This window comes from Anser cygnoides, chromosome 5, assembly GCF_040182565.1.
Source record: "Anser cygnoides isolate HZ-2024a breed goose chromosome 5, Taihu_goose_T2T_genome, whole genome shotgun sequence".
Lineage (NCBI taxonomy): Eukaryota > Metazoa > Chordata > Aves > Anseriformes > Anatidae > Anser > Anser cygnoides.
This window is the reverse complement of record NC_089877.1, coordinates 49,753,128-49,765,339: the sequence shown is the minus strand read 5'-3', so window position 1 is coordinate 49,765,339 and position 12,212 is coordinate 49,753,128. Positions and strand designations below refer to the sequence as shown.

General features: G+C 38.4%; 1 protein-coding gene across 1 annotated transcript in view; it reads left to right on the top strand.

Annotated features, from left to right (window-relative positions):
* PPP4R3A (protein phosphatase 4 regulatory subunit 3A) overlaps window positions 1-12,212 on the top strand; it is a 42,932-nt gene that overhangs the window by 17,776 nt on the left and 12,944 nt on the right. Inside the window, exons 3-6 of the mRNA XM_013182102.3 lie at window positions 641-739; window positions 3,001-3,618; window positions 11,900-11,977; window positions 12,079-12,195. Of these exons, the coding sequence (XP_013037556.2) occupies window positions 641-739; window positions 3,001-3,618; window positions 11,900-11,977; window positions 12,079-12,195 (912 nt within the window). The remainder of the gene's footprint in view (window positions 1-640; window positions 740-3,000; window positions 3,619-11,899; window positions 11,978-12,078; window positions 12,196-12,212) is intronic.

Genomic DNA, 12,212 nt, shown 5'->3' with positions numbered 1-12,212 from the left:
AAACTTCCTTTCAGAACTGTAGTTTGGAAGGAGTAGAAATGGTGCGTGTGGTTCAGTGTAATCAGTGTGCGTACTCTAGGCCGTTAACTGTGAGTGTATTCAAGGATCTGTTCTTGCTTAAAGTTTGTAGGCATCTTGGGGCTTCTTTATAGGCAGCTGGTCTGTGCATTAGCACAACGTTTCCTAGGGCCTATTAAAAAATCAAGAATGTGATTGTAAGTGGGATCCTACAAAAGTTTGCAGTATTATGTGGTCTAATTGAAACACATTAAAAGAAAAAAAAAACAAAGCAATTGCTTTTGTTACCATGTTTTATCAGAGGATGCATTGAGGTGAAAGTACATATTATAGATCAGCCTTGTAAGATTAACAATTTTATGGTCATGTGAATTAGGAACTAAAACTTTTATATCATTCTGGAACTTGCTTATTCTGATTTATGCAGAAGTGTTATTAATCCTAAAAATCCCAGAACATATCAAAATCTTATGAAGTGTGATGGTTACATTTGTATTGTAAAACTGTCCTGTCATAATTAAGTATCAAGCTGTCCTTATTTTAAAATTTTACTCTTTAAACACTGTTTATGTTTGTAAAATCTTAAATACATTGCCTGAAACGGTTCTTCCTGTCTTTAAAGGATACCTTGATTGTGTGGTCTGAGGCTGAAAATTATGATTTGGCACTTAGCTTTCAAGAAAAAGCAGGCTGTGATGAAATATGGGAAAAAATATGTCAGGTAAGTAAGTTTGATAAATATAAGCACGAGACATCAAAATCATCTTAATGTTTGTGTTTGAAGTTTTTAGGCCATTCTAGGAGGCAAATCTCTACACAGCAGATAGAAAGGGGAAACAAAACTACCTTCTTTTCCACCTTCCCCAAATTTTGCATGTTTCATTTGAAAACTTTCTCCTTCCCCCCAAACTTTGATATGAGCATAAGCTATGATTTTTTTGGAGCTTTTCCAGGTCTTTTTCCTCAAAATAATTTTATATCTGTTACCTCCCAAGGAAGGTTTTCTCCAAAATGAGTGCTTAAAATATTTCCTAACAATTAATTTCATAATTAACTTCTTTCTGGTTGGCCAGAAGAGAAAAACTTCTTCTAAAGTTTTATTGTAGAAAGAAGAATGTATGAGCTCTTAGTTGATTTTAGAATATATTTCCTATGGATTTGACTATATCATATTCATATTTCTCCATTTTTCATTCTTTTCTTTCTCTTATCTCATACTTCTGTTTCAGGTGAAGGGAATGATGAGTTTCTCCAGAGAACTCTTTTCCATGTAAATATGACACCATGCTGTTGATTGTCAGGGTGTGAAAGAATAATTTGATAGTTGGAGACAGCTCTTTATCTCTCAGAGCTATAATTCTTACAGTTTAAAGAAATCAAGCAGTTTATATATAGTTTTACTGCTACAACTGGATGACTATATAGTTACTGAATCAGCACTGTTAACATATTGTCAATTATTAACTATTGAGCAATAGCCAGAAGAGTTTAGTCAGTGTATTCACGAATATTAGTTCAATTTTTCAGGTGTTGGTTTTGTTTTTGTTTTGTTTTGTTTTTAATTCCAAACCTTGCAACTTTTCTTATTTTTTTTTGCTACGTTAGGTGGGATTTCTCTAATTTTTTCTAAGAATTCTTTCCCTGTGTGCTCTTTCTTTGTGCTGTTAACAAACATACCATTCTCTCCACTCTGTCTTCTGTAGCTTGTTCTCATTGATCTCAGAAATAAAGCAAAAGAAATCTGGCTTCATAATTGCATGTGTTTAGATCCTGTTTGTTTTTTTTTTTAACTCATGAGTCTTTTCAACACTTCTCTACTAACGTAAATAAGTATAGAAACATTTCCAAGAACCTTAGTAGTCAAAGGACCAAAAGTTGGGGACAGAAACAAAAAATGGGGGAAAGGGGAAATTCTGTGCTTAGGAAACACCCAGATAAGAAACCCAGCTTCCTCAGCCTCTAAATAAAGAGCTAGTATTTTTGTAAGAACCCAGTTTCTTTACATCCTGTTTTGAGGCCATGCTATTGTATTTTTGTCTAGTGTACTTTAAAGATCTTAAGCTTCCTCAGTCATTACAGCTTTTTCTAAAAGGAAAACTTTGACAGCACTTACACTGGAAGTGGTTGCTGATGTGGAAGCAGAACAGTAAGTGGGTCTTAACAGCATTCTGGATTTTAATCTATATATAGACTTGCTGTTATCCATGGAGAATTATTTCTCCCAGACTTTTTTGCTGATTTTCAAGTTTAAAAAGTGCCTTCCACCCTTCCAGGCAGCACTGCCTTTCTGCATTTGACAAACCTGACTCCAAGCAGATACTACAGTTAAGATGTAATTAAAGCTGAAACACTCTGGTGCCCAAGCATCTGTCTCAGTTTTTTTCACTAATTTGTACTTTGCACAGTTTCCTCGTTGTCGCTCTAGAGATCCTTCTGCGGGTCCTGTGCCTTCTGTTTCTGACAGCTCCAGATTTTCACTACCCTTTTGTAAATGTTGATTTGGGGTTTTCTGTTCTTAAGAGCTTTGCAGGTTTTGCTTTGGATTCTGTGCCTCTTTTGAGTATTTCAAAAGTGCATGATAACAGATTTTGACTTGTGGCTCTCAGTACTGAAAGCAGAGAATTTTTGACAAGACTGGCCTCTTCACTCCAAGCTTGCAGAAGCTTTGAAAAGCATCAAGACCAGTTAGACAACCTGAGATTAACATTAACAACTATCTTTATTCTTCCCTTTATTTATAGAAAATAAATAGAGTTGAACAGCTAATGTAGAAATAATTTTTGTAAAGCATTCTGTTTGAGGAAATCTTTTCATTATCTCCTATGTTCCAAACCAGTTACACGTGATGTGAAACGTACATTTGCACTTCTGTTTTGACCATACAAATAAAAAGCATGTGACATTTGAAAAGGTATTTTTTAAAAAGCATTGTAATAGTAATAAACGTTAAACACTATTTTTTGAAAACATCTTGTTTTATAGGTTCAAGGCAAAGATCCTTCTGTCGATATTACTCAGGACCTCGTCGATGAATCTGAGGAAGAACGTTTTGATGATATGTCATCACCAGGTCTTGAATTACCTTCTTGTGAATTAAGTCGACTAGAAGAAATTGCAGAACTTGTGGCATCTTCACTGCCTTCACCGTTACGTCGTGAAAAACTCGCACTAGCACTGGAAAATGAGGGCTATATTAAGAAGCTCTTAGAAATTTTTCATGTGTGCGAAGACTTGGAGAACATTGAAGGACTACACCACTTATATGAAATTATCAAGGGAATCTTCCTTTTGAACAGAACTGCACTTTTTGAAGTCATGTTTTCCGAGGAATGTATAATGGACGTAATTGGATGCCTAGAATATGATCCATCTTTATCACAGTCACGGAAACACAGGGAATTTCTGACTAAAACAGCAAAATTTAAAGAGGTGATTCCTATATCTGATCCAGAGCTGAAGCAAAAAATACATCAGACATACAGAGTACAGTATATTCAAGATATGGTCCTACCCACTCCCTCAGTTTTTGAGGAAAATATGCTATCGACACTTCATTCTTTCATCTTTTTTAATAAAGTGGAAATAGTTGGTATGTTACAGGTAAGTTTGAGAATTTCCCTGTCTCTTTATTTGAGCTTGGACAGAGAAAGATGATTAATATTTCTTGGGAAATTGAGGTGCTTCAGTGGATCCTTTGCTTCTGTGATTCTGAAAGTCTTTTTGAAGTATTATGTAAGGAAAAGGCATGGAATTTGAGTGCTGAGCTTTTAAATGTATGTTCTTAAATTCCAGATTTTGGACTAGATTCTCTATAACTGATGATTTATGTGGAGCAAAAATATGCAGAATCCTCAGTAGGGTTGGTTAAAATGAATAGTACTGTTTGCATTTTGAAGGGTGGTTTTTGTTATTTTTTTTCTTGTATTTGGGGACTTTTCAGGCACTACAGTTAAGGATAACTAAAAAAAAAAGGTCAAATTATTTCACCTAAGTTTCATAAATATAATCTCATGCCAGGATATAACTGATTCTGATTTTGAAATTAAGGAAGTTGTTCGGAAAGTGCAGGTTCAGAATATAACACTGCCATAGGTGCTTGAATGTTTCCTTAGTTTTTCTTCTAAGTCCCTAAACAAGACTGTGTCAAATTACTAGTTTTCCATGATGTACATTGTACTGCAAGCGTAAAGAGATTATATGTAACTGATGCTTTAGATTTCTTACTTACATGTGTTAAGTATTCCACACCAACCCATGAGCTTCCTGAAGTGTGCAGAAGTAGGTAGCGGATCTTTGTACTGGCAGCTTCTTAACATTTTCAACAAATTCAGCAAGTTGTTGCAGCATATGTATTTTAGTATGTACAAGTTGATTATCGTTCTTGAAATTCTCCTAACTTTTAAGGAGCAAATAAACTTTGTAGGAGTTGTCTGATCTGGAGTAATGGGCAAAATGGTAGATGCTGCTGATGAAGTTAATTGTTTGAATCTTCAGTCGAGTCTCAGTGTGCACACTGTTTAATTTCATGGAAAATACAACAAAGAAGAGTGAAAATGACTTTTGAAAGCTCGTGTGGCAAACAAGTGTCAAAAGTAGGCCTCGTGACTTTTCATCCACCACGCTCGGTTGATCAGGATGCTGAAATTACTGAACCCAGTCCCTTGGGCTCGAATGTGTCGTGTCCCCGCGTGGAGCAGTTGATAAGCAGCCAGGTACACGAGGCAGCCACCCGGGCCTGGAGGCTGAGGCACGTGCCTCGTGGAAAGACCATCGCCTGCTGGAGCAGCCGCCGGAGGCCACCTAGAACACCTAGGGCATCTTGAATGTTACCAGCCCTCTTCCCATCCGTAGGTGTGTCCTTGATGAACAAAGTCACAACAGGTGCCTGCCTGAAACAGTCAGAAAGCCTTAATCGTCGAGTGGACGGTTTGAGGAAACGCACAGGCCTGACTTGGAGAGTGCTGAAAAGATTTAGTTAAGGTGTTTCCACTCGAGTATCTGGTATGACTAGTGTCTCTAAAATAGCTTGACCTCTTTGCACAGGCTGCTAAAAGCAAAGTCCCAAGGATGATACATGTTGGCTTGAGGAGAATAATTATTCCCGGAGTCCTGGTGTCAGTGGCTGATACTGAGGCGGGTCTGGATTGTTGAAAATGGGCAACTAGAAAGGGCACCTGGTGCTGCGAAATCACTAAGGGCATGCTTGCTAGAAATCCTGGGGTACTTTGATAAAGGACTAGTGGCTGATTAGTTTCCTTTTTTCCCTTCTCTCTTAAAGCCAGTGTTAGGTTGACACAGGTAGGGTAAATTTGGGTTAGAATATCAGGGTTCTGTGTGGTTGCCAAACGTGTTGGTTGCAGTTCACAGATGAAATAGCAGCTCCGATCTGATTTTCATTTCTTGTGTGACTGCAAGTTTCTGAACCGTATCTTACTTTTGTTGCTGTTTGTGATTGAGAATAAAGAATACTCCATGTGTGGTGGAGCCAGAAGAACTAGCATTGCACAACTTTCAAAGTAAGATAAATATTCCAGATTGTTCAAGCGCTTTCTGTAGATTGGAGGAGCCCAGAGTGGTACTACACAGGGAATAAAACGTGTCCTCTGGTACTTCGTGTTTGCTAGTCCTTTCATAGTACAGCTCTTAGAGCACTGAGGGGGGGCTGTGTAGTTTATAAATAGGAGTCTGTTTGGAACTGTGACAGAAACTTTGGTGATTAATTCTTGTTTTTGAGGGAATTAAAAGAGGATATCACAAATTACAAGGGTATTACATTTCTAAGAGATTAAAAGGCTTGGTTAATTTTTCAGGTTCTCATAGTGTAGTTGTAAGCCAAGGTTTAAGCCTACTTACCTGTCATTTATGTGTTCATTTATTTATAGAGCAGTGTGTCAGGTTATACTTTTCTCTAATCTCTGTCCCCTGAAGTCTCATTCTCCCTTTTCCTTTCTCCTTTCTCTGCTCTCACAGTCCCTATACAAAATGTATGACACTGGTCCTCATTCCGTTATGCAGAATAAGTAATATTCTGATATCAAAATTAAAAGACTGCTTTTGTTGATTTCACTTCTATAATTAATTCTTAGAGTATTTCTTCTTTTGGTGTGTGGTTTGGTATGTATTTCTGTAGCTGGCTGTATTACAGCACTCTGGGGAGGGGTTGGGGGAGCTTATTTCACGGCAGACTCAAAGTTGGGGTTCCTGGCATTTGTTACTGTAGGTCTTAGGAGATCCTGGTGCTCACTAACCTTCTGTGTGTATTTAAGAAGCTGTTTCTTTTGTAAGTTATTATTAATTGGAGAGTTTCTGGGATGCATTGTGGTATTTCATGGGGAGGCACGGATGAGTCTCAAGTTCTTAAGTTAGTTGGTGTGTCATACAGGTGGTTGTGCTTCTGCTGCTGACTTCAGATTGTCTGTCTGGGACTGAGGGTGTGACAGAAGAGCTATGTCTACCATAAGTTTTACATCTTGCATTAAAAGTAAAGACTTCTCCATGAGCAGCTGGTATCCTGTGCCATGCAACCATTGTGCATACAACTGGGCTGCTCAGTATTCTGTTGTTTTCTCTCTTTAAAGGAGAGGAGAAGAAAAAATGTTACCTCCACCATGAAAAGATAAGTCCTTAAAGAGCCCTCTTTGTGTCAGGCTGCATGTTAACTCAAGTGGCACTTTGCGATACCCTCATCTCAGATTAACTCAACCATAACTTACCTACAGAAAAGTTACTAAAAATTTGTACAAGACTGCAGATCGTGCCCTATGCTTTTTGACAGGCCAGTCTTGACTTTACTCAGAATTACTTCTCTGTTCTACTTAAGGCATTTGGACTCCATTTAAGGTCAGCTTTTCAGTTATAATTAGTTATTTCTGTAAGTTTCACAAACTGCTGTGTGGAGGTTTGCGTAAAAATGCGCTTATTCTGGCTGCATATTCTCTGGCTGAGAGATGTTGGACCTCTTTGAAAAAAAGAGAGATGTATATTCTCTAGTCATGGAAGATAACTTCTTCCTTTCGGTTTCTTAGGTAGGTGAGTAGCTTGCATGTTCTGTGGTAACACCAAGAATAGAGAATTGGTCACCTCTGGTACTTAGGCTTATGCACATATTCCTCCCTCCTTCTTCATTAAGGTTAGCTTTCCCATAACCTTTATAAATATGCTTACGCTGGTGGGCTTTTCTGAGAAATGGAGGTTAGTTTATTTGTGATGTAGTTGTCTTAAGATCTGTTATTTTAAGTAACTTCATCAAGATCTCACTATGCTAGATAACGTTGGTCATGGTGGATAACAAACCCGTGACACCAGCATTTCCAGCCTGCGGAATTGGCTGCTGTAGAAACCTACCCAGTGACAGGTTGTACGATTCACTGTACAGAACATGTGAAAGAGGTGTATAACATTTCTTTCCAATTTCAGCCCCTCCTAATATGCTCTCAGTGCTTGGGGTCCAGCCTGTTCTAGTCTTGAGATGTCATAGCCACCACGGAGCCTTGCTGAAACGTGGAGCTCGCCCAGTTCTGAGAGTGGGGGTGGGACAGGTAAGTGGTGTTTCTTACTTTATATGACGCTCTTTTGCAATTTTAAAAAATACATACTAATGTTTGCACTGGAGGCCGCCAGTTCTTTCCCTCTGTATTATTAAATAGTTCTTAAAAAACAAAAACTTGCAAAACTGCGCCATAGAGTGAGCAAACACCGTTTCCTTCCATCTTCTACCCCCTCCACGTTGGCGTGTTCTTTTTGCCAGCAAGATCCTGTGGTGCTTTTATCTTCCAGGATACAGGGTGGTGTTAGGGTTACTTTGAGTTTGTCTGTCTGGAGGCTAGAGTCTTTTGTTTTCAGAAAGCTGGAGACTGGAAAGGGAAAATTGGGTATACATTAAAACAATGTGTGTGCCTAGTACAGCAGTGATCACGTGGCATTGCTGGTCAGCTTCCTTAAACACAGAAATCGTATTGCTGATAGCCGCCCCCTCCTTTTTGTCTGCTAAAGGATGGTACATCTCTGTGTTTTACTAGATTTATATAACAATAGGCTGTTCTTCGTTTTAAAAGTGGTTTTACAGAGAGTTGACTTCCTCTTAGCAGAAGCCCAGGGATGTACATGAATTATCTGTAGGTGGTTTTGAGGAAGACTTGTGGCAGTGCATGTAGGCAGTTTTGCCCACGTATGTGAGGACTGGAACGTCTCCCACAGGTCGGCTGTTTTGCAGGAGTTAGCTCAGGAGTAACTCTGGAGATCTCCTTTGCAGTAAAATTTACCTTGCGGTAAAGCGTGAGAGTGCCACTTGCTGTGGGAAATGTCTTAGTGAAAGAAGTTTGCAAGTGGTGCGTGCTACTGATTTCTGAGGGTAACGTCTTCAGTGAAGAAAATGGGTTTTGATGTGTGCAGAAGCTCCAGAGGTGATCGGGTGGATCCCGCTGCTATTTCAGAGTGTTGCCTCAAGTGGAAATAGCTCAGTGATAGCAAATGAAAGCATGTGTAGGAAGACAGGATGGGATAAAAGAGACAAAACAATTTAAACTGTGAAATATTCTGGTGTGGTAGCAGGAAGGAGTGCACGTTGGAAACTGTAAGTTTCTGTTTGCTGGTAACATTTAATGAAACTTTTTTATTTCTGGGCTGAAATATTATTTCTGACTAAAATGAATACAGAGATGGGAAATAGGATGGAAAGTATACTCTTTTTTCAGCTTAGGCTTTGCTGATTTTCTTGTGGTGTTTTTTTTTTGTTTTTTTTTTTTTTTTGTGTTTTTTTTGTTTTTTTTTGTTTTTCGAAAGGGATAGTTTTTGTCATTTATGTCTAATCACAGACATGAGGTGTCTGTAATTAATTATACTTAATAGAAGCCTATTTTAGACTAATGTTTTTAAGTGCCTTTTGGGAAGAGAACGAGTGCTTTGAAAATTGATTCACAAATATAAATACTGCATTTTTTGGTGATCTGTAGGTTTTCTTGTTTCTAAATTCATAAATGAGTTCATGAAGATAAATTAAGCCTGGCTTAATTTATCATCATGAACATGAAAATGTATGAAATCCTAGCAGTATGTACTTAGGTCCTGCAGAAGCATAGATGAAAATACCTAGTGTTTGGCATATGCATAGTTAAAGTATTGCATAGGTAATAATTTTTGCGCGTGAGGATAATACATAGCTAGATTGTATAATTACTCTGCAAGCTATCTTTATTCTTTCTAGGAAGACATGGATGATTTTGCCAGCTTCTCATATATATACAAATACTTGTCTGCATTAAGAGGCCAAAACTGCAAGGAATTATGCATTTGTGCTGCGTTTACTTCACAGACAGATTTTTGAGGGATTTTTCCAAGTTGGAATAAAAAAGCAGGAGACATTATAAAAAAAGCAGGAGACATTGAAGCTCATGTGTTTGTAGCATTCGGTGTTGGTGCTTTGTGACTTGTAAGACATGAACTTTGCTCTCGTCCTGTGCGTTTCCATAGATCGCGGTGTTGTTGTTCAAGTGTGTAACTTTAGACACAGTGCTCTACTCAGTAATCTTACCGCTTGAGAGTCTTGTATTTTGAATATTCATTGCATTCACAAGTTTTCTATAAACGTGAAAGATTTTTTTCCATCAGTAACAACCTATCTGCCTTTCGTTAAGTATCTGCAATGAGGCTGCACCTACCTGCAGTTCAGGGCTGAGGCATAATGGCAGAGTTAATAACAGCTTGTTCTTATTTTCTTGGGATAACCACCACTTACTGCATGTTATCCCTGTAAGGAGTTTGTCGGGCGGGATGTCTCCACTCACTCACTGCCATCTTAATCCCACTGATTTTAAATGAGATTAGAGCTCTGCTGAGGCCTGGAGGTTTCAGGTAGTGCTGTTGACTTAAAATACAGTGCATTCAGTGGAATTTGGGAGAGGAGATGACATTGCTGTGGGAAAAGTGTTCTCTGTTTTTTTTTTTTTTTTCCCCTTAATGATCATTCAGAAGTATTTTTGTGGCATTAACTTGAACTTACTTCCAGTAAGTTTTATGAGGGAGGTGAAAGCTTCCTTTCACAGTTCAGGATGGAAATGGGGTTACGCTGCGCGGCTGGGGATAAGCATGCATCTTGCCGATACTTCTGATAGATGAAATTGGTTTTACAGCGAGATCAAAATAGCAGTATTCTTAAACGTACTGCTAATCAAGGAGAATAACTTGCACATTATTTGAAAGAAATGTTTATATGTTCTTTTTGAGTAAATAAATGTGTGTCTACTGTAGGTTAGTTACGTTAGCTCTCATGTCTAAGGAGTTAAATAATAGATCAGAAAATGTATCGGCCATGTAAGAGCTGGATAGCAAGCAGACATCCTTGCATTCTTTCCTCACAGCTGAAGTTGTTTCTTGAAATCAGTCCTTACTAGTTAATTGTTTTAAGCATGTATGACTATTGAAACCTGGAAGTCAAATCTTAGATTTCCAGGGTTTGACCTTCTAGAGTGGTCTTCTCAATAAACTTCAGATGAGGCCTTTTCTATCTCTTTTTCATTTGCTTTTGAAGTAGTCACAGTGCTAGCACCTGAAATTATGTCCAGGAATCATTCTTTGCTCATTGTCACTAGACTGTTGGGTCCCATTAGAAGAAAAGCACAGCATCAAAACAAGAGGAAACACGTGGCATACCCTAAATATAGGTTTTGCCACAGAGTGTGGTGAAATGCCTTGTAGGGTAGCGGCTCGTGCCAGCCTATTCTGGGTTTATCTGTGCTGTGCAGTGCCATGCAGGGATCCTGGGCTGGGTTTGAAGGCGTTAGAGCTGCATTAGCATGGTGTGCCATCGGAACTGAGGTACTCGTTTCCTCTGCAAGGCTGCCTGGATGAGGTACCTAGAAAATTTGCAATATAAGAAAGTTTATTGGATGTACTTAAGTACTTCCACGATTCTGCATTATGCTATGTGAAAGTAAGCAAGGCAACTTGAGTTTCCAGCACTGTGGTTTTGGAATGGACAAAACAGCGTGCGGCATTACTGACTTCATAAGAAACAGCTCAACATTCTGGTGGCTTTTAAAATAAATCCATTTGGATCTCATGTGAAGGTATCTTTTTCAAGCAAGTGCTCTCTATTACATTACAATATTGGGGAAAGGATAGGGGAAGGTTCATTTCTGTTTTATTAATCTTCTAGCTAAGACTATAAAGATGATGAAAAGCTAAGCTTTGCTGTTCTGTTCTGAAGATACACATCTGTAATGCGCTGGATGCTGTTTGTGGTTTTGCTAAACTACAGCAGCATGAAAATTAACTGAACTGAATGGATTTTGATAGTTGCCAGCCAGAATGCCCAGTGAATGCAGTATACATTAGGAACAGTTACTTTGTTTAGGTTTTCAGAATTGACCCTTTTCACAACTCTGGGGAAAGTCTCACCTTGTTCCTGCTATTAGACAGCTTCATCATGTCCTCATGTCCTTGGTGTAGTTCTGCTGCAAAGATCTCTGATGTTCCAAAGTTGAACAAATGTGTGTAGGACTGAGTATCGTGCGTATCAAAATCCATCAACATTTGAAGCAATGGATTGTAGTGTGGTTTAGCGGGAGAGATGTGTTACAACGGGGGAGGGAATTAGAGAAGCATAGGCAAAATGATGAGGATGGCAGTAGAAGACAGAAAAGCCAAAAGGCTACCTGAGATACATCATAACTCGGAATGAAATTGGCAGAGAAAAGAGAAACAAGACTGATACTAATTTGTTTGAAAAATGAGTTAGAAAGTTCATTCTGGTGTGATTAAATACAGTATGCAACTGTGTGTTCTCTTTTAACTGCAGGAGGCATGGTTTAGAAGAACTTTGTTTTACACTTGGATGCCTTTTGATATTGTCAAATAAACAAATGGTATTGTTTTGCCTTTGTAGGAAGATGAAAAATTTCTGACAGACTTGTTTGCACAACTAACAGATGAAGCCACAGATGAGGAGAAAAGACAGGAATTGGTAAGAAATCTGTAAAATATACACGAGAGGGACAGTTACTACAAAGTGACACCTATATCTTTATTTTAATTACTAACTAGTGTGGTGTTTCTTTATTTCAGGTAAATTTTCTGAAAGAGTTTTGTGCATTCTCTCAAACACTGCAACCTCAAAACAGAGATGCGTTTTTCAAAACCTTGTCAAATATGGGCATACTGCCAGCACTAGAAGTCATATTGGTAAGTCAGCTCAACTT